The sequence below is a fragment of the Bufo gargarizans genome, chromosome 4, assembly GCF_014858855.1.
Source record: "Bufo gargarizans isolate SCDJY-AF-19 chromosome 4, ASM1485885v1, whole genome shotgun sequence".
NCBI lineage: Eukaryota > Metazoa > Chordata > Amphibia > Anura > Bufonidae > Bufo > Bufo gargarizans.
The window spans coordinates 179,935,895-179,959,365 of NC_058083.1; the positions used below are offsets into that span (position 1 = coordinate 179,935,895).

Here is a 23,471-nt window from a genome sequence, read left to right on the forward strand (position 1 = left end):
AATTTTTTTATTTTGTGAATGAGTGTGTGTGTGTGTGTGTAGGTCTATAAAGTGTAAAAGTAGGACTGTTAATAGTCTCCTTTTATAAAATAACAAAATGCAAAGTGAATGAACAAAAGAGAAATCTAAATCAAATCAAAATTTGGTGTGACCACTCTTTGCCTGCAAAACAGCATCACGTCTTCTAGGTACATTTGCGCACAGTTTTTGAAGGAACTTGGTAGGGAGGTTGTTCCATCATCTTGGAGAACCAACCACAGATCTACTGTAGATGTACGCTTGCGCAGATGCTTTATGTAATTCCAGACAGACTGGATGATGTTGAGATCAAGGCTCTGTAGGGACCATTTCATCACTTACTTTCAGGTCTCCTTTTTCTTCTTTACACTGAAGATAGTTCTTAATGACATTGGCTATATGTTTGGGGTCGTTGTCCTGCTGCGGAATACATTTGGAGCAGATTAGACAACTTCCTGATAGAATTGCATGATGGATAAGTATCTGCTGCTCTGATTCACTTCAGTGGCAGTAGTGCCACAGTTACCAGCTCCATCAACTACACAGTGGACAGAGCTGTATAGTCCCGGTGCCAACTTCCAGCACTGGAGCTGCTGCAAAACAGCCAATATGATATTGACAGTCTATCCTGAGGATGGGCATCAGTCTCAATTTTGGGCAGTCCCTTTAACGAGTATATACACTTTTCTAACCTTTCTAGGTGATGTAAACGTAGACTAGACAGTCTATAGAGACTTCAGATTAATCATCCAAAATTATCTACTGTCCTAAATCTGGCTCGAGACTGTCTAAATTTGAACTGTCCTACTTTTAGAGAGTATTAGTAATTCTGCCCCTATATGCCTCTATGTAGATAGCAGAGATTCCATACTTATTCACAGCACTCAGGGGAAGCTTTAGGTCTCTTTCACACGAGCAATATGAATTGTGGCAGGATCTGTTCTGGAAAAAAAAAAGTTTTATAGTTTTGCATGCAAGTTTTTCTGTGTGATTGCGTTCAGTTTATGTTGTTTTTTGCTGATGTGTGAAAAACAACGCTCATGTACAGGGGCATACCTAGAAATCACTGGGCCCCATAGCAAGAATCTCAATTGGTGCTCCCCTGCCCCATTCATAGCCCTTCCTACTACCCGTTCCTAGCCAGTAAATACAGCAGTGCACCGATTATGTGAGGTTTGAGGTATAACTTACAGCTCCTACCTCATAGATCAGTACACTACTGTATATATTATATATCTTAACTGCCTCTATTTTATCTGATATCTGACATATCAGTATACTGTTGTATATAATAAATATCTGTACTCACTGCATCTTTTACACCTCGTACCTTATGTCAGTACACTGCTGTATATACTATATATCTGTACCCCTAGGATTTATTATACCTCACATATCAGTACACTGCTTTAAATACTATATATCTTAACACACTACATCTACTGTACCTCACATATCGGTACACTGTTGTGTGTGTGTGTGTGTGTATATATATATAATACACACACTGCATCTGTTATATCTTGTACCTCACATATCAGTACACTGCTGGGTATACTGTATAACAGATGCAGTGTATAGAGAGAGAGAGAGAGAGAGAGGTGTACTGATAACATGAGAAGTACAAGGTATAATATATGCACTGTGTACAGATATCTGTGGTCAGTTATATATTATGGTCACTTTGTGAGGTACATGAGGTAATATGTCTGCAGTACTAGACATATATATATATATATATATATATATATATATATATATAAAATAAAATCACAAATATTGCAGCAACACAGTCAGACGTGCACTGGGTGCAATTCCTCACAGAGGCCGGCCCCTCCTCCAAGATATATACTGAACAAATGACGAGGCAGCACTTCCAGCTTTCGGTGGTAGGGTGAAGACCCCAAACAACTTTAATCCAGCAACGTTAAGACCCCACCACCGAAAGCTGGAAGTGCTGCCTCGTCATTTGTTCAGTGTGTGTGTATATATATATATATATATATATAAATATAATATAATGAAGATTAATAGGGAAGAATGGGGTGCAATTGAAGAGAAAGACCTCCTAATACCACTCCGGCCTGTGATGCTCTGTGCAGTTCCTTTACTAGATGTACAGAACCTGTCGCGATGTCATCACAGGTCCTGGCAGATGCTCCTATCTAACCTGGGAACTACACCATTCTTTGTGCAGTTCCTTTGCTAGATGCACAGGACCTATGATGACATCATCACGGGTCCTTTAGCTTTCTCCACTGATGGTAGATATACTTTACTGGAGCTTTACTGTAATGAGTGTAATTAGGGACGGGCTCCTTTGGTTCATTGTGGGCCCCTTTTCCTCACGGGCCCCATAGCAGCTGCATGTTCTGCCTCAATTGGAGGTACGCCACTTCTCATGTACACAGATCCACTGAAATGAATAGGTCAGCATTCAGTCTGGATGCTATGCATTTTCTACATGCATTGCATCCAGACAAGAAACTTGTGTGAAAGAGTCTTTAGAGTCAAAGTTCTCTTGTTTTAGGTTTAGCTTCACTATATTTTGCTGTATTCACTGTACCCTCTAGGTTCAGAAATTCCAGAGTTATATTGAAATTCTGAGTTATTTTCCAATATAAAGGTAGTGGTAATGTATTGTCCATTAGATATCAAATTAGGGCTCTTTCACACTTGCGTTGTTCTTTTCCGGCATAGAGTTCCGTCGTCGGGGCTCTATGCCGGAAGACTCCTGATCAGGATTATCCCCATGCATTCTGAATAGAGAGAAATCCGTTCAGGATGCATCAGGATGTCTTCAGGACCGGAAAGTTTTTGGGCCGGACAAAATACTGCAGCATGCTGCGCTTTTTGCTCCGGTCAAAAATCCTGAACACTTGCCGCAAGGCCGGATCCGGAATTAATGCCCATTGAAAGGCATTGATCCGGATCCGGCCTTAAGCTAAACGTCGTTTCGGCGCATTACCGGATCCGACGTTTAGCTTTTTCTGAATGGTTACCATGGCTGCCAGGACGCTAAAGTCCTGTTTGCCATGGTAAAGTGTAGTGGGAAGCGGGGGAGCAGTATACTTACCGTCCGTGCGGCTCCCGGGGCGCTTCAGAGTGACGTCAGGGCGCCCCACGCACATGGATGACGTGATCGGATGGATAACGTCATCCATGCGCATGGGGTGCTCTGACGTCACTCTGGAGCGCCCCGGGAGCCGCACGGATGGTAAGTATACCGCTCCCCACTACTACTATGGCAACCAGGACTTTAATAGCGTCCTGGCTGCCATAGTAACACTGAACGCATTTTGAAAACTGATCCGTCTTCAAATGCTTTCAGTTCACTTGCGTTTTTCCGAATCCGGCGTGTAATTCCGGCAAATGGAGTACACGACGGATCCGGACAACGCAAGTGTGAAAGAGGCCTTAGTGGCAATATCCATTCAATACTCAATTATGTATCTCCTCAGATAGTCAATGGGTATGCCTTCATATAGACTCTCTATTTAATGTAGTTGTAGAAACAAAAGGCAGTACATTACCGAACCTCATGGAAAGCGAATAGTGTCTCCTGTTCGCAACTTTGTTGCTCGACTCACTGCGTGTCTGCTGCTCGATATGTCGGCTTGTCACGTGGCGTCCCACGTGATCTGGAACTGCCTTGCTGTTCGATATACAGGAGGTTGTTGCGCTGAGGATAGAAGTTAGATTTCCATATATTCATCAAATCCAATATATATTGAAATACTGTATTGGACAACTGTGAGAACTCAAACGGAGTTATGATAGATTTCAATGTGTATACCCTACCTTGGTGCCATTTTCATGTAATTCTTGCTGCTATTTTTATATAATTTTTATATTTTATTAGTTTTTATATTTTTGGTTTATCTGAGTCAGCTGATCTAACATTGAACATATGTGCACAATTGATGTCATAAGTGTACATTAAATGCTCAGGTGGTACAACCATAGACATTTATAGATTACATTTAGACACATCATATTTTTATTTGGGGGTTCTAATAAAAACTTGATATATTTTAATTTAATTGATTGATTATTATTCCATGTAGGACTAATTAGCTGAGTGCCCCCCCCTAATTATTTCCATTGTTCAATTTACAGATTGCAACAACTGCAAATTTAACATGTTAAGTGTCAAGATAACATTTTTGTTATATCTGCAATCGATTTTGTATGAAACATTTGAAGTCGATTCGCATAATACTTTGTTTTAATACTGTACAGAGTGAGCGCTCCGTACAGTATTAGAATGTATTGGCTCCGATGAGCCAAAGTTATTACTTCATGAAGTGTCACGAGACTTCCCGTAATAACTTCATAAATTAATTTCTACTGTAAAAAAATCATTTCCCGAACTCGGGTTCGGTTCCAAGTGGTACCTTGGAAATGAACCACAGTTCAGGAAATGTTTTTTTTACAGTAGAAATCAATTTATGAACCCACGTTTTCTAGATACCGAGGTGGGACTCCAACATATCATAAGTATATGGCTTATGGTCAGAAATAACCCTTTAAGATCATCATGTCACCTTTTATATTTGTACAGACTTTCCAATCTGATATAAATATAGTGAGATGATCTGTTGATCTGAAGCGTCCTGATCGGCTTCTCTAGTGCAGAATTCTGATTCATCATTATGAAATAGTTTTATGGTTACAAACAGACCCCGTACGCTTCCCAATTCTGAACTCCTTTTATTATGGCGCTGGCAAGCATATAGGGCGAATGTCCTGTTGTAAACATTAACTGGCCACATTAAGATGCACATAATTGAAATCCATAATGTGACCACTAAAATCTAAATGAAATTATCCAACCATTGCTAGAATGGCGCATATGGCTGCCATTTGTGTACCGTCTACCTTATAACCAAAGTTGACACGTGGGATTATAGAAAGCAGATGCATATTCTATCCACAAGCTGTTCTGTATTACTTGATATCAGCAGCTGCATAGGAGTCGTTCTTCTATTCGTTTTAGTTGGACTGGGCAGAGTACAGCACGGCTAATAAAGCTCCTGTTTACAACTCGCAAATCTCCGGACCTGCAGCCGCCTCCTACTGAACGCCATTAAATGAGTCACTGGCAAAATCAATGATTAGAGGAGAGTGGACTGTAAAAATGAATTTTACCATAACAACTGCATTGACTGCCTCTGACTAAGGAAACTGGATCAGATTATTTCTGCAATTTCTATAGTAATGTGATAGGAGGTGAGAATGGAGATTTTAAAATTAAACGGCAAAATGCTATTTCATGGTGATAGAAGTAGTTTAATGAGCAAGTTAAATGCATGTCGATGGGCCTCAACATTAAAGCACAACAAATCTATCATTATCAATTCTATCTATCATCTACTTTAAAGTGGAGTTCAACATCTGCATGGAGTTTGTATGTTCTCCGTGTGTTTGCAGGGGTTTCCTCCAGGTACTCTAAAGACATACTGATGGGGAACGTAGATTTTTTTCATGGGGGACAACAATGATGGTGTCTGTAAAGCGCTGTGGAATATGTCCGTGCTATATAAGTGAGCAAAATAAATAATGGACAGTCTTTCTTTTATGAAATACTACATCCTCATATTAAAAACTGTTCTACAAGAGAAAAATGGGTAGGGTAATGGGATTTGCCATCTCCATTATCAAATCATTCCTGTAGCTAAAGGCCCACATACAGCATTAGACTATTGTCAGCCAAACCTGCCATGTTTGGTGGGACCAGCCAACAATCTAATCTAATGTCTATGGGAAATGTGAACTTTCCCCTGACAGGTGATGTCGTCGAAGAGAAGGATTGGGTGGGTTGAATTTAACCAGTCTATTCTTTCATAGTCCTAGAGAGAACTCTGGCAGTGGCTTTCTTTTCTCTTAACCCCTTGAAAACATATACATACTCCATCAAGGATGTATGTTTATAAGGGAGCCCAGAGAGATGGTTGGAGGCCGAACGTGTGTTAGGCCAACAGCTACTGAAGGTGTATGGGCAACTTAGGAAGAAATGGGGCAATCTCAGCCCATGGTCATATACAGTGAGTTCATACTGTAGCTACACCCTTTTCAGCTATAAGCTGGCCATACACAGTAGATACAAGTATTTGCAGATGTTGGGGGAGATAACTATCAGACAGTTGGATTTCATCTGCCCGATCTTTTTCTTATTGCTCTCACATTTCCCCGTTCAGAAGACATGCATGCTCGAATGCATACAGCGTGCATATGTACAAGGAGAGAGAGCTGTTGGCTGAACAAGCATTTGGCTGACTTATGTCTAATGTATACCTAATGTGTATATATAATGTGTGGCTGGCCTTAGTGTTTGCCAGAACTGTAGAGTCATGTTCTTCTGCATATCTTCTATGTTGTCTCTTAATGCATGAAATATAGGCAGATTCAAATTGAGAATGTAAAAAAAAATACCACTCATGGAGGATTTTAAGAACATTTAGTGATGACTAATCCTTCGCATTGGTTCCTGCTGAGGTTTACAAAGTCCCATTATCATGTTAGAAGTAGGACGTTGCGGTGTTGTAGAAGTGATGGTGCGTGTTGGCATCAGCACGCTTTCTTACATAGACACTGACACACTGTCCCTAGAATAGTATTCTTATTTTATTACTGCTCTGCTAATAAGACATTTCATAATTTTCCTCCATCCTTTTAGGTTCAGCTAATATTAATGACCGCAGCATGATGGGGAAGCGTGACAGTGAGATGGCTGTTATTATACAAGACACAGCGACTGTTCACTCGGTCATGGATGGAGAGGCTTATGAAGCTGGGAAATTTGCCCTGTCACTTCGGATGCATTGCTTCAGGTAGGCCAAGTTATTTCCTAAGGCAATAATCTGAACAGTCTATAAACCTCACTTGCCCTGACGCTTTCACAGTTTAACTTAGACACTTATAATATAAGATTTGTATTGACTAATGACTGTCATCTGATGCCATGACTGGAAAACCAAAATCCCTACTAGTTACAAAGAATGGCCATTCTTCCAATCTCCTGTGCTGCAGTGAATACCAAGAAAGTGTAAACTCCCATTCTGTCTGCTAAAATGCCTCCAAAGATGACACTGATCTGATCTCATCCTGCGTTATGTTCTTTTCCAGGCTTCTCCTTGGTTGCCTTAATGATCAGTCTATCAATATCCAGGACCCTATTAGTGATAAATTTTTCAAAGAGGTGTGGGTGGCCACAGCTGCTCGAAACACAACCATATTTGACAAAGTGAGTATATGTTATGCAGTTTTTTTATTTGCCAACCATGTTGTAAGATATGGGCCATCATTTATGTAGGTTGCCAGTTGTTGTCATTATGAGAGCCCTACGTCTGCAGAAAGCGGAATGTCCTGTTGGCTTAGACTAGGCTGCTATATATATTTTTATTATGTACAAAAGCTTAGTTGACTACACTTTTCTATTCGGAAGTATCTTGCAGAAAAGTATACCATGTTGTAGGAGTTTAATTGCAATGGGAGTGAGTGGGTGACATATACAGTGGCATACGTCTGGGCCTTCCTTTGCCTGTATGTCTGGCATTATTCCCATCAGATGGAAGACCCAGACGTTATGTGCATTACTGCTTCACTGGGAGACTTCAGATGCTGAAACTGTAGCCCTCATATTAAGCTAGCAGGGACTCGCTTGTCCAAGGAGACTCAAAGAATTCTTCTACATAAACCCCTAATTTTATTTGGAACAGGTTTAGACTTTGACTTTGAAGATTCTACCTCCCTTCTCATTCTTTCCTATGCTTGGCCCATTTTTTGCCTTTCTCTCTTTTTCACGTCAAAACTATATGTAATGTGTTAGGATGGCATGCATGATGGCTTAATGTACGTTGTACCCTACAAAATAAAGTTAAAGGGGTTATCCCATGACTGTTGCAAAAAAAATATATGAAGATCAGACATCATATAGGACATGACAACCTCTTTCTAACAAAGCTAAAACCAGCCCTGTACCTCATATGGTACCAGAGATCTCCACATTCATTTCTCTGCTATATTTATATCCAGCTGACAGCTCAAGGGGAGTGTCTTCTCTGCTGCAGCTAAGGGGTGTGTCTCTGCTCTCCCTATCACAGCTCAGGAGGCGTGTCTCAGCTCTCCCTATCACAGCTCAGGAGGCAGTTGAAGGATGAAACTGAGCATGTGCGGCCTTCTCACTGAGCAGGTCAAAGAAATAAGAAACAGCAGGTGGCGCTATACTGATACATTTTATTGTAGAATATTTTTCATGAAACAAACCCTGGCTCAGATTGCCTGACGGGGATTATAGTTGCCATAAATGGTTCAGAAAGTTTTGCCTATATTTAACCTGTAGAAACTCTGTTTGATACAAAAAAAGGGGCTCACATTGTACATTTGTGTTATCGATTTAGGTGTTCCGATGTCTTCCAAGTGATGAGGTGCAAAACTTTTTCCACCTACCCGATTTCCTTGCCAAGCCAGCCCTGGCCACCCAGGATCGTGTCAAAGCACAGGAAGAACTGCAGAGAATCCGTGGGTTTGTAGTCCACCTACCTTTTTTATTCCTGTCTGGAGAAAACCTCTTACCTTCGGTGGGCACTAAGGAGGCTATTGTGCCCATGGAAACCTGGACCTGAAAGGATTTTTTTAATATGATAAAAAACAAACTGGAATTGCCAGAGGCCCAGAAACGTTATGCAGAACCAGGGACCAGACTATTGGACACTAAATCTTCATTCACTTCCTTTACACTTTAAACCATTACGTTCTCAAATTCTATTTATTTTCTTTGTCGAAATTTACAAACCTTTATTCATGTTGTTAATTGTGTAATGTTAAGATGTAACGTGTTGAATTGGATCCTGCCGCATGTGGCTCTATCCAGTGTATTTACAGTACGGGCTAATGATGTATTAGGTTATAGTGTAATACATGATCACTGTATTTTACATACAGTGTGTGGCCTGCAGCATGAAACGTAATTACCTGGTAGGGTAAAAGTTCTGCTGCAGACCATAGTATAATCGGTAACCTATGAATGGTAATGGTTTCTGTGGTAAATGTGACCGCACCATGCCACTGCCCAGTTGTTATAGAACTGCAGTTCAAAATGTTTGGCTGAGCCAAGTAGCCAGCGTGCCCCAGATTAATTTTTTATTACCAGATCTGTCCATATTATTATTGAACACTAACATTCCTTTTGGCAAACAGAGCTGCTATCTGCATGTGGTGCCATGTGCTGCCAAGTCCTTGGGAACAGATGGAAAGTAGGACCTATGTCTTTTCTCTGTGATCTGTCCTGTTCATGTATTTTAACTTGCATTCAGAATAACCAAGAACCATGAAATTCATGTGCCAACTACATGTGTGTACTAGGCAGTGTCAGAGAATGACACTTTATTGTATGTCAACCCATAAACTAAATGGGGAGGTGGTCACTCAAGCATACCACTGCTGCATTCACACAGGGGATTCAGGAACCCACATTCTCAAGCAGTTAGATCTCCAGCGATCATACATTTCTCACCTATCCAGTGTAGTTGATGGAAACCTCCTTTAAATACAGACCTCTATGAGATGGAGGTGAGCGGCTACGGCATTGAGCGTAGAAAGCCGACGCGCACTATGCTGCTGGTTGCCATTGGAAGAACTGTATCACACGTAACAGCTTAGATGACCACTTTTGTTTTTCTGTTCGCCAAATTCCTACACAATTTCTAGTAGACAGACTAAATCAAATACAATGCAAATCACTAGAGCACGTATACAGACATTTAAGAATCAGGAATACCGGGAGATCTGAGCTCATAGATAAAAATCTGATTGCAGCACCAGATTAGTAGATATTATGTAAGGGCAGATTTACATGGGCAGATTATTGGGTCAATTGTCAGGAACAAACATTTCATACAAATGCTCGTACTGACAGTATTGTCATATGTAAATGTACTGCTGATCACCCCACCTATGAGCAAACGGGTCTTCCATCATTTGTGCAGCACATCTCCATCTGCAAACAAGGATGCTGGATGGGGATTAACAAATTTAGTAATGATCATTTATCCCCATACAGAGGGGAAGAATGCTGCAGGTGAATACAGAATTAGGGTGGTGTCACACACAGATTGTGGCGGCGGTTTTTTGAGCCATGGCCAGAAGTGGACCCAGCAAAAAGGAGAAGTTTTTACTCCCATACATATTAGACGGTCACCGCTCTAATGTGTGTGGGGAGCCCCCTACTCTCCCCCGACACATGATTTTGGATAGAAGGATTGGGCAAAATGAATATTTTCACTTGATCCGTTTGTTCTCCCAGTAGATAGGAATTGTCCGGCAGCATGTTTTGTGCGGATCCATCATGGACGGATCTGTTCAGAAAATACAACCGTCTGCATCCGTTCTGAATGGATCCGTTTGTATTATCTGTAACATAGCCAAAACGGATCCGTCTTGAACATCATTGAAAGTCAAAGGAGGATGGATCAATTTTTTATTGTGTCAGTGAAAACGGAACTGTCCCCATTGACTTACATTTTGTGCCAGGACGGATCGGTTTGGCTTAGTTTCATCAGACGGACACCAAAATGCTGCAAGCAGTGTTTTGGTGTCCGTCTCCAAAGCGGAATGGGGATGGAACTGAGGCAAACGGATGCACTCTGAGCGGATCCTTTTCCGTTTTAGAATGCAAACTGATCCGTTTTGGACCGCTTGTGAGACCCCTGAATGGATCTCACAAACGGAAAGCCAAAACGCCAGTGTGAAAGTAGCCTAAGTCAGGATCCACCATTCGCAATAGGTGATTGTCAGAGCTTATCTATTCTTTTCTTATACAATGATCTCTGCACAGATCACAGAGCCTAGAAAACTCTCCCATAGAAGTCAGTGAGGTCCCCTCCTGTCCATTGTGTCTGTGGGCCATGGGGCTGCCGTAAAGCAATTTTTTAAATGCTGTTAATAACAGCTCAGGCAAGATGGCAGCTTTCCTTTAAAAGTCCCTCTTTTATATTGCTCTTTCCCTTTCAGCCCACTTCTAGTGTTGACTCAAAAGGTTGCAACAAAAACTACCACAAAATGTTTTGTGTGACACCACCCTCAAGGAGCAGACAATGATCCGGAGCAAACCATGACCATGTGTTTTGGCCCATGTAAATAGGCCCTGACTCATTATTTATAGATAAGTAGAGCCAAGTACTCATTTTGGGGGACATTTACTAATTTACTAATACTTTTGTGGCTTAAATAGGTTGCAAATTTTGTCGCACACTACTTGTGTGATAAAATTTGCAGCTCTTCCCTGCTCAAGTCACTTTTCCATGGTGAGAAAAGGGGGCACTGTGTGGGCAGGGAAGCGAGCGGGCCAGTAGGCCCTGCTTATTTCTGACTCTCCTCGCCATTTTTTGGCTGGACGAAACGCCAAACTTGCATAGAGGCCTGCACCTGAGGGACTTGAGACCGGCCTGGTCTTAATAAATCTCACCCTTTATGTATATTATATATCTAAATAAAAAGGAGAACATACACTCATACATTAGGTTCATCTGTACATCATGTTCAGCTTTATGTCCTACATTTCATCCACTGTAAATATGCAATCCTTCATTTAAAACTGCACGAATTACCTGTTCCAAGCAGCTCGACACCGTTGAAGGCTGTGTTTTATCCTGTAGCTGCACGTCCACATTTTTTGTGTGAGAAATCTTCTGATTCCATATTTAATTTATAGTAAATTTCATTAATTATAAGCCCTATTTTTCTTGGTAGGTACATTATGTGAAATAGATGACCTAAATAAATGTATTTTCATGTTAAATGGAAAAAAATGTAAAAATATATTGTAATATGAAGAAGGTATTTTATATGTCATGTCTGCAAATGTCAAGCCAATTCTTGTTGTCTGGATCACTTTGTATGTCATTTTCACACGGTCAGTATTAGTAAGCCAAAACCAGGAGTAGAAGCTGCAGAGAAATAGTATAATTGAAAGATCTGTGCCTCTTGTGTGTTTTGCAAATACTGCTGAAAAATATTGATCAAATCCTGATTGTGTGAAAATGATCTAAGGTAGCCTTATCTTGTAGGCGGTGAGCTTCTCTGAAGCATAGGTTCACTTTTGAGCAGGTTTTATGATTTCTATATAGCCATAATCTATATAAAATGCAGTTACTTTTTCATCAGACTTAACGCTTTGCGGACACTGAATAAGAAGGAACGGTTAGAAAAGTTGTTGCAACTTTCTGTAAACTATAAAATGTGAACATAAGCTTTAAAGGCGTGATCCAAAATGAAGTTAATTTGACTTCTATTCCTTCTGTGAAGGGTGACTCGGTAAAGCTATGTATACTGCATGACTTCAGAATCCCTTGGCCTTATCTATACTATTCACTGTAATTATGTTTTAATTAATTGGTCCAACAAATGTATTTGTTTTTAATTAAATCTGACAACTTGCTTGTTTGCTCGCTTCCTTTCTAATTATTAGTGATCTTTCTTTCAGGCAGAAGAGAGCGCACTGCTACCTAGTTTATTATGGCAAAGAGTGGATGAAGCTGTAAAAGCTGAACTACTGTAGAGCACATACTGCGTTATGTAGGAAGAGATACTAGTGCAGTGAAAACACAGCGGAGGAGTTGCTTTAGACCACATTGCTGCCTTGCTTCACCATTCAGCCGGATTAAATGATCATAGCTTGTTCTACCATATATAGCGTAGGTTTTAGTTACGTTGTTTCCCTGATCTATGATTACTTTAGATGGAGGAGCAGGCCAGCTACAGACTAAGGCCTCATGCACACGACCACATGTATTTTGCGGTCTGCAAAAAACAGATCCACAAAAAATACGGATTACATCCGTGTGCATTCCCTATTTTGCAGAACGGAACCGCTGGCCCCTAATAGTAAAGTACTATCCTTGTCCGTAATGAGGACAATGATAGGACATGTTCTATTTTTTTGCAGAACGGAAATACGGACATACGGAAACGGAATGCACAGGGAGTACCTTCCATTTTTTTTTTTTTTTTGCAGACCCATTGAAATGAATGGTTCTGCATACGGTCTGCAAAAAAAACGGACGGACACGGAAAGAAAATACGTGGATGAGGCCTAAATGTGATGAAACAGGAACTTATACCAGGCAGGGTCTCGCCTTCAATCATTTGCTAAAAACTTAGCTTTATTAAATCCTGCAAAATGATGGCTTATTGTTAACGTTTATCAAAGGCCATTTGTGCAGGTGCAGTATCCCGGAACGGGCTGCTGCAAATGGTTAATTTGGTACATTACTAAAAGAGCTAATGTTTTGTAATATGTTTTGTATGCATTCCCCAAAGCAGTCTATAGATGACACTGTTTAGTTATGTCCTCATTCAGCAGAGGGAAACTAGCTTTCCCCTCTTAGGGAGGAGCTGTCTAGTTACTTGATTGCATCAGTCAATGCAGTCTGGGCTTTGCTTGTGAGGGAGGCAGATGACTTTATGCATGTGTGAAGCTGAAGCAGGGAAATAGAACCTTACTCCCAGAAAGGAAAACCTCATTCCTGTAGAGGGGAGAATCCCTGAGGGAAGGAAGAACAGATATCCAAAGACTGCCAGGGATCACAAGGCCGTGTGTTAGCAAGGTATTTCTTTGACCATAGACTTTGCTGCTTGTGATAGGATTAAAGGGAGTCTGTCACCTGTTTTTCACCAATATAACTAAGAGCACTGCCCCATAGAAGATTGCATGCACATCCCAAGCATACCTGTGTGCACTTTGTGTCTTTATTTAATGTCTAGGAAAAGCCCTTTTATTCTGCTGAAAAACAACTCTCAAGTGCCCAGCTCTGCTGCTCCAAGTGCCCAAAGCAAACTAGACTGAAGAGGCGAGGGCTGCTGTAGCTACTCATATCTTGGGATTGGTAGCAGCTAGAAATATAGGCCTGACCTTGTTTGAAAAGCTGGCATTCCAACCTTTCAAACAATACCAAAATCAAGTCAGGAGTGAAAGCAGTTTTTACTTTCACTTTCAGCTGGGCACTTGGGAGCGGTTTTCCAGGAGAATAAATGTGCTTTTCCTGGATATAGAATACAGACACAACGTGCACACAGGTATGCTTGGGATGTGCATGCAGTCTTCTGTGGGGCAGTGCTCTTTAGTTATATTGGTGAAAATGAGGTGGCACCTTTCACACTTCTATAATGCAGACCATTTGAGAACTTGCACCCTGCCATAGCAACTTCAATACTGATTGTGAAAGGGGTGGGGGTAAAACAAAGGGGATTACATAAAAACTAAACGCATCCGTAAAAGATGTGGTTCAGGCATTCCTGCAAATAAATTAAAAAAAGCTTGGCATTTAGTTCTTGTCCTTTATCCAGGGAGATGTGAGTCTACTCTCTCCCATCACACACACACACACACTCACTCATATGGGGTCCCAGGTGGGTTTTTAAAAACTTTTCCTCGACAAACACACCTTTACTATATATTTCCTTTGTCCAAATGGATGGTTAACTGATAATGTTATCATATTTGTCCTACCCTCTAGGTGACTGTAGCTAAATGGGTTTGAGGCTCATCTTAAATCTATTCAAACAAAGGCAAGATGGAGCCTAACAACCCCATAAACCTCCACTCGCCTTGCCCCGCCTCAGACAAGGCATGTGAGGCCACCTTGCAGTTCCATCCCCACTTCTAGTCTGCAGATGTGCCTCCCACCAATATGGCTAATCTTCAGATGTCGCTTCCTTTGGACAAATATAGACAAACACATCAAAACGTTCGACTGGATGTCTTGCAATTCCCTATAAGATCTGCACTAGATTCAAGTTTTTTATGAAACATAATGCAATTCACTATGTTATATCTTATATCACATAGTATACATTATATACAGTATATCCCACATCTCATGCTTCATTATTCTAAGGAAAGATTTATTAATTTTTTACACAAATCAAAAATTAAAAGTAATAAACACTACAAAAATAAATATGGAATTAAAAATATGCAACTCAATAATGATAAAACATTAGGCAGATCCAACCTTATAATCTTGCTTTTAATATGCGCTTGCACTGTGTGTAATACAGACATTTGTGAAAGAGGTATACTGTTCAATCACATACAATACACTCATTGACAAAAAATAAATAAAAATAACATACCCAGATAGAAATGTCAGTTTGCTTTAAAACGCAGCATGCAGTGATGTGAATAAAATGGCATAAAAGTGCTTTTCCCACTGGCTTATTAAAAAGAAGAAAAAAAAATGACTACTTTTGGGTAGTGTACCTCTTGGTGAGAGGTTGTTGACTGCAAAACTGCCATCTAGGCCAGTGATGGCTAACCTTGGCACTCCAGCTGTGGTGAAACTATGACTCCCAGCATGCTCCATTTATTTCTACAGAGTTCTGAGAGCAGCCAAGCAAGGGGGGCATCTTGGGAGTTGTAGTTTTACCACAGCTGGAGTGCCAAGGTTAGCCATCACTGATCTAGGCTGTTCTGACCTAGCTCTTAGGAGGTGTTGGGAGCAGTGGTTATTTGAGGACATACACACATAGCGAACAGGATCTGGACAGACCACTAATAGAGAGGGTTGTTTCATCCACCGACGAGCATGAGAAGTCCCACAGTTTTGTTCTCCACCATCCCGACCCAGGTGGCATCTTCATCATATACCCCTCTCTTCCCAAACCATTTCCAGGTGCTTAGGAGAAGGCAATTTGGTGTCACAGTAGCCATTACATGTTCCTGCATTGAAAGCCAACCACCGATGCCTTTGTTTGCAGTGGTGTCATAAACGAGAAACCTCAACTTCTCCAAACTGGAACCGTATCATCTCTAGCAACAACTCGAGGTTCTTTTTTGGATCCAATGACAGTTGTGTTTTAGTATGGAGGCCTCATGGTGGACGCTTTAATCTTGCCTTTCCTGTGGAGCAACACACTGCTCCAACTGCTGGTTTGATGATCTGGGGAGCCATCGCATATGGCAGTTGGTCACCCCTAGTGGTGTCATCAGGGACACTTTAGCATATGCGCAAGACATTCTGCAGCCACATATGTTGTCGCTCATGGCAGGACTTCCCAGTGAAATTTTTCAGCAGAATAATGCTCACTAATACACCACAAGCATTTTCCAGGAATGTCTCCACCACTGTAACACTTCATTGGCCTGCCCAGTCGCTAGATTTATCTCCAATCGGGCCTTTATAAGACCAGCTGGGGCGCTTGCTTCAAGAACCTACAAGTGTGCAGGATCTACAGGCCCAGCTACAATTTCTGTGGACAGGATACCATACAGAACCTGTGTGACTCCATGCCCAACCATATCTCATCTTGTATCCAGGCTAGAGGTGGCCCAACAGGGTACTAGAGCCTCCTATTAATTCTACAGTTTTTCCCAATAAATGATTAATAAAGCATTTTGATTTAATATTGTAATCACTTACCAGATGTAGTAGAGTTAACAGTCAAATTATTAAGGCTACATTCACACGAAAGTATTTTGTTTCCGTGTCATCCGTTTTATTTGCAGAGCCGTAATTTGTGGACCGCAAAACACATACGGTCGTGTAAATGTAGCCTAAGGCTACATGCACATGACCGTTGTGTGTTTTGCGGTCCGCAATACACAGATGGCATCCATGTGCAGGACAGGACAGGTTATATTTTTTTCTGCGGGGCCTTGGAACGAAGCAACAGATGCGGACAGCACACAGAGTGCTGTCCGCATATTTTGCGGCCTCATTAAAGTGAATGGGTCCACATCCGAGCCGCAGATGCGGACCAAAACAACGGCTGTGTGCATGAGGCCTAACTAAAATTTCTTAACTCATCGTGATATACTGTACATAAGCCATTGAAAGGCAATTGAAGGTGTCGGCCTAACACAACTAGTTTGGTTAACGCATCTAGTTAAGAGTGTGTTAACTCTACTACATCTGTACAAACATCATCATTACATTCACTCAAAGTTTAATTTGATTCTAACAACTCCTCTGTGCATTGTGTGTGTATTTTATATCATCTATTGGAGATAAGTAGTGTTTTAGTTTTTTGTAGGATAACTTAAGAGCCTGTTATACATGTGTCTAATTTGCTAATGCCATTATTCCATAGTCACCCATGTCCTTTTTTCCATTTCAGTATATAGTGACGTTTACCTGTTGGAGCAGTGACGTGACCATATGAACACAAAAGGACCTACATATTAATATTAAAATACCATAAATAAAATTAGCTAATATGGCACAGCTACGCCAAGCTGCCGTGGTTCACCGCCATGCCATCTTTTTTTTTTCTTCAGACACTGCAGTTATCAGCCTGAACACTCTTTGTTTCAATGCAAATGAATCAGGAAACTAGAATTTTCATTGATAAATTTGTCCCAACAGGATACAAGCTTTACATGCTGAACATTGACTGTAAATTCTGGGCTATTATTTATATTTTTATGTGTAAGTACATCTCTCCTTTAAGCCTGGTTCATTATTTTCCCTGGTGAAATTTTAGGTCAACAAGAATTGCAATAGTTTTGTCCATTTCACAGAACAATAAAAGAAAAATGTCACAGTAATTTAAGGCTGTAGACTTAAACGCAGCAATTATTCTTCCTGTGACCATCAGAGTGTCTGCTGAAATGTTAGTCCTGGTGGGAAGACAATGCAGGGCAAGGGAACGTGGACCACTCTCTTTGTCTTTATTCTACAAGAAATAAAATACTTCCTTGTATAGCATTTTATTCTTAAAGTAAAAGGCAATCTTATGTTTCATTCATTTCTATTTGAAGAAAAAAACACGTGATTGATGAGACAGTCGCACAAGTGCTTGTATCTCTAAGCCATGAAAGAACACAAAACATCTTGTAGGCAGATTACTTGCAAATGTGCCTGAAAATGTGAACAGACCTCAAATTTTGTCCTTCAGCACCATTTTCCCATTGAATTCTATAACAAAGGATAATAAGATTGTATTAATTATCTGTCACTCCACCCACATAGCAACATTTTATTATGTACCTGAATGTACTTGAACTATGTAATTGTATTGGCTTTCATCTGCTTGAATCCTAGTTTGTTCTGTGGTGTTGCTCTACTGGCTCACTGCAGATGATGGTAATTAATACTCCTGTGGATTATATAATCATTCCCATAAATCACTTCCCTATTTAGTGTCATTGTGGAGGAAGTATGAGCAGACACATATGCAAATTACTTTGGGAACCCCCTCACATGAGGGCCTTTCCTTTAGTGAGAGCAGTTTTACTCTCTTGTTCAGTCGGCGTCAGTTATGGTCCATACGGGGTGTCGTTCACTGAAGAGGCCCAAAGGTCCCTTGACCACATGACACATGGTAGCTGTGATGCCCCGTTATAGATATGGGTGGGCCTATGCAATTATTTTTATAGTATTAGCTCACAGGTGATAATGTAGTAAGACATTTTGGTTATTGCTTAATCGTTGCTTTATCAGTACTCTGGCTGATCATTAGGGGGGGATTAACAATGCCAATGTAATTGCCCTCAATGCCAATTCTGGCTCCAGCAATAAACATACCCACCACATATATATCAAACCATCTATATTTGTTGTTTCCTCTTCTGTTATGACTTCTCAACCCTATTTGAGGGTAGCATTCACATGACCCTGAAAAACAGACACACTTCTTAAACCATTTTTGCAGCCATTTTCTGGCCCTCTGTCCATTTTTAAGAACAGTTTAGCATCCATTTTAACGGCCATTAACCTCTTTCTGACATGTAACGTAATAGTATGTCACATGTTGGGTCTTTAAAGATGGCTCCCACTCCGGAGCAGATCAAGCGCCATAGCAGCCGGGTGTCTGCTGTTTCACACATCAAAAACCTGGGCCTAATATCCGTGACCGGCGTTAATGCTGATTGCGGACACTTAACCCCTCAGATATCAGGGACCACAGCATCTGGAAGCGCAAAAACCCAAAAGCGTGTGTACTGGCCTCCCCTAGCTAGAATCAGGGGAGCTAGATGGTGTGTGCAGCAGCCTCAGTCCTCCTGAATGATTGAGGCTGCCGTACATAGGTTCCTATGGCAGGGCTCCATAGGAATATACGTAGTGTGTCATAGACCCCATTGCTAATGTACAGTGCCTTGCAAAATTATTCACCCCCCCTTGACTTTTTTTTGTATTTTGTTACATTACAGCCTTAATTTTATGTGATGGAACAGAACACAATAGTCTAAGTTGGTGAAGTGAAATGAGAAAAAAATATAAATAAAACTATTGTTTAGAAATAGAAAACTGGCATGTGCATATGTATTCACCCCCTTTGTTAAGAAGCCCAAAGCTGTGGTGCAACTAATTACCTTCAGAAGTCACATAATTAGTGAAATTATGTCCACCTGTGTGCAATCTAAGTGTCACATGATCTGTCATTACATATACACACTTTTTTTTGAAAGGCCCCAGAGGCTGCAACACCTAAGTAAGAGGCATCACTAACCAAACACACTGCCATGAAGACCAAGGAACTCTCCAAACAAGTAAGGGACAATGTTGTTGAGAATGAGAAGTACAAGTCAGGGTTAGGTCATAAAAAAAAAAAAAATCTAAATCTTTGATCCCCAGGAGCACCATCAAATCTATTATAACCAAATGGAAAGAACATGGCACAACAGCAAACCTGTAAAAACACAAAATGCAATCGCACACTGCAACCAGCACTCTGCCCTACCTTTATGCTGGATGTTGAATAAGGCATTGGTGTACATTTTGGCCAAAGCGTAATAAGCCACTCACCACGTCAAGGTCGCCTTCATGAGTGGTCCCTAACACTAGTTCCTACCTTTTATGGGCCATGACAGCCACATAAAGTCCAGGGAGCACAGGCACAGCATGCACGCCAAGCACACTCTGCTTTTAACCCTGTCCGATGCCATTACAGCTTTCATCGGATCTAGGGATGCAAGTACTCACATGCATGCTGAGCCCACTTTATACTTCTCCTGGAGCCTAATGGCTACTGGTAGGTGCTGTATAAGCAGACTCAGTTTTATACTGACTTTAAAACCAGCCTCCAGGGGGCAGATTAACTGGACAGGTGTGCTTGACTGCTTGGAGATCGCCACGCCTCCAATACGTACTACAAAGAGAAAAATATGGAAAATTTCAGCCCGCACAACCCTTAGCAGGTGCAGATTGCTGTGGCGAAATAGAGATATAAATGTAAAAACACAAAATGCAATCGCACACTGCAACCAGCACTCTGCCCTACCTTTATGCTGGATGTTGAATAAGGCATTGGTGTACATTTTGGCCAACAGCAAACCTGCCAAGAGACGGCCACCCACCAAAACTCACGGACTGGGCAAGGAGGCATTAATCAGAGAGGCAGCACAGAGACCTGAGGTAACCCTGGAGGAGCTGCAGAATTCCACAGCAGAGACTGGAGTATCTGTACATAGGATGACAATAAGCCGTACGCTCCATAGAGTTGGGCTTTATAGCAGAGTGGCCAGAAGAAAGCCATTACTTTCAGCTAAAAATAATAAGAAACATTGTGAGTTTGCGAAAAGAAATGTGGGAGACTCCCAAAATGTATGGAGGAAGGTGTAATGGTCTGATGAGACTAAAATTGAACTTTTCGGCCAAAGAAAACGCTATGTATGGTGCAAACCCAACACATCACATCACCCAAAGAACACCATCCCTACAGTGAAACATGGTGGTGGCAGCATCATGCTGTGGGGATGTTTTTCAGCAGCCGGGACTGGGAAACTGGTCAGAATTGAGGGAAAGATGGATGGAGCTAAATACAGGGATATTCTTGAGCAAAACCTGTACAACTCTGTGCGTGATTTGAGGCCAGGACGGAGATTCACCTTCCAGCAGGACAATGACCCCAAACACACTGCTAAAGCAACACTTGAGTGGTTTAAGGGGAAACATGTAAATGTGTGGAATGGCCTAGTCAAAGCCCAGATCTCAATCCAATAGAAAATCTGTGGTCAGACTTAAAGATTGCTGTTCACAAGCGCAAACCATCCAACTTGAAGGAGCTGGAGCAGTTTTGCAAGGAGGAATGGGCAAAAATCCCAGTGGAAAGATGTGGCAAGCTCATAGAGACTTATCCAAAGCGACTTGGAGCTGTTATTGCCGCAAAAGGTGGCTCTAGAAAGTATTGACTTTAGGGGGGTGAATAGTTTTGCACATTGACTTTAAGAAACAGAAGCCAAAACGGAGTTGTTAGCAGCATATTCCCTACTGCAGTGACCTTGCTCTTATCATAACTATCCTTCAGGACCACAAAAACATTCATTGTTTTGTATCCCTTTAGTATTTATTGTATTCCTATACAGTGGTATTCACACTTTAGGCTGAGTTCACACGGGCGAGATTTCCGCGCGGGTGCAATGCGTGACGTAAACGCATTGTACCCGCACTGAATCCTGACCCATTAATTTCTATGGGGCTGTGCACATGAGCTGTGATTTTCACGCATCACTTATGCATTGCGTGAAAATCACAGCATGCTCTATATAGTGTGTTTATCACGCAACGCAGGCCCCATAGACGTGAATAGGGCTGAGTGAATATCGCAAGCATCCGCAAGCAAGTGCGGATGCAGATGCGGTACGATTTTCACACATGGTTGCTAAGATGACAGTCTATTCGCTATATTATTTTCCCTTATAACATGATTATAAGGGAAAATAATAGCATTCTTTAATACAGAATGCTTAGTAAAAGGTCAATTGAGGGTTAAAAAAATATATATATTAATTTCCTCCTCCTCTTGATTGTGTAGTTGCTGATCTCTTCTTACTTCTTTAATCATGAGCTGCCGGCTAAAGGACCTGTGGTGACGTCACATAACATGGTCCAATCACATGGTCCATCACCGTGGTGATGGACCATGTGATGATCTCAGTGACGTCACTACAGGTCCTTTGACAGATCCTGAAGAAAGAACAGGAGACCGGCAGCTACGCAATCAATTGGAGGAGGAGAGTTAATTTTTTTTTCATTTTTTAACCCTCAATTGACCTTCTACTAAGCATTCTGTGTTAAAGAATGCTATTATTTTCCCTTATAACCATGTTATAAGGGAAAATAATTACATCTACACACCAAAGAACCAAAACCTGAACTTCAGTGAAGAAGTTCGGATCTGGGTACCACATTCAGGTTTTTATCACGTGCGTGCAAAACGCATTGCACCCGCGCGATAAAAACTGAACAATGGAACACAATCGCAGTCAAAACTGACTGCAATTGTGTACCTACTCTCGCAGGTTTGCCGCAGTACACCCGGGACGCAGCCTGAACAAATCCATCACGCCCCTTTCACACGAACGATACGGATTAGGTCCGGATGCGTTCAGGGTTCGTTCAGTGAAATTCCCACCATTTTGCAAGCAAGTTCAGTCAGTTTTGTCTGCGATTGCGTTGTTTTTTCCACACCGGTGCATTGCGCTTTGATGTGTTTTTCATGCGCGTGATAAAAAACTGAAGGTTTAAAAAAAACAACATCTCTTAGCAACCATCAGTGAATAACGCATCGCACCCGCAATTCCTTGAGGATGCAATGCGTTATTCACACAGCCCCATTCATTTCTATGGAGCCAGGGCTGCGTGAAAAACGCAGACTACAGAACATGCTGCGATTTTCACGCATTGCAGAACTGATGCGTGAAAAACAACGCTCATTAAAATGAATGGGTCCAGATTCAGTGCGGGTGCTATGCATTCACGTCATGCATTGCACCCGCGCAGAAAACTCGCTCATATGAAAGGGGCTTAAAGGTTACGGACACTAGCAGAGTAGAGGACATGTTTGCTGCATGTCACGCTTTGTGTTTATATTGAGGTTGTTGCTGGTATCTAATGTAATAGCGGACAGCACAGGAACATTGTCATCCCTTATCACACATGTTCATGTGCCGAGTCACAGAACCTTATCACACATGTTCATGTGCTGGGTCACAGAAAGAAGGGGCAGGACATAAGCAGCAACGCATTTGATTGATATTTTGATGTTTCCCTGTTGCTAATATCTCACAGCACAGAGCTGGTTAGACATCTAAGGCCCCTATCACATGAGCGAGAATTCCATGCGGGTGCAATGCGTGATGTGAACGCATTGCGCCTGCACGGAATCCAGACCCATTCATTTCAATGGGTCTGTGTACATGAGCGTTCTATATTCTACGAGTGTCACGCAACACTGGCCTCAGAAGTGAATGGGGCTGCGTGAAAATCACATCACATCGCATCTGCAAGCAAGTACGGATATGATGCGTTTTTCATGGATGTTTGCTAAGAGATGGTATTTGTACAGTCGTGGCCAAAACTTTTGAGAATTACACAAATATTAGTTTTCACAAAGTTTGTTGCTAAACTGCTTTTAGATCTTTGTTTCAGTTGTTTCTGTAATGTAGTGAAATATAATTACACGCACTTCATACGTTTCAAAGGCTTTTATCGACAATTACATTACATTTA

At 41.3% G+C, this 23,471-nt stretch overlaps 1 protein-coding gene across 6 annotated transcripts in view; it reads left to right on the plus strand.

The window, feature by feature from the left end:
* Positions 1-10,472, plus strand: part of PLD1 (phospholipase D1) — a 254,625-nt gene extending 244,153 nt beyond the window's left edge. For all 6 annotated transcript variants that reach the window (XM_044288588.1, XM_044288589.1, XM_044288586.1 and 3 more), the window contains 3 exons: positions 6,698-6,851; positions 7,147-7,264; positions 8,421-10,472. In XM_044288588.1, coding sequence (XP_044144523.1) covers positions 6,698-6,851; positions 7,147-7,264; positions 8,421-8,645 — 497 coding nt within the window. In that variant the 3' untranslated portion in view covers positions 8,646-10,472. The remainder of the gene's footprint in view (positions 1-6,697; positions 6,852-7,146; positions 7,265-8,420) is intronic.
* The last annotated feature ends 12,999 nt before the right edge of the window (positions 10,473-23,471 follow it).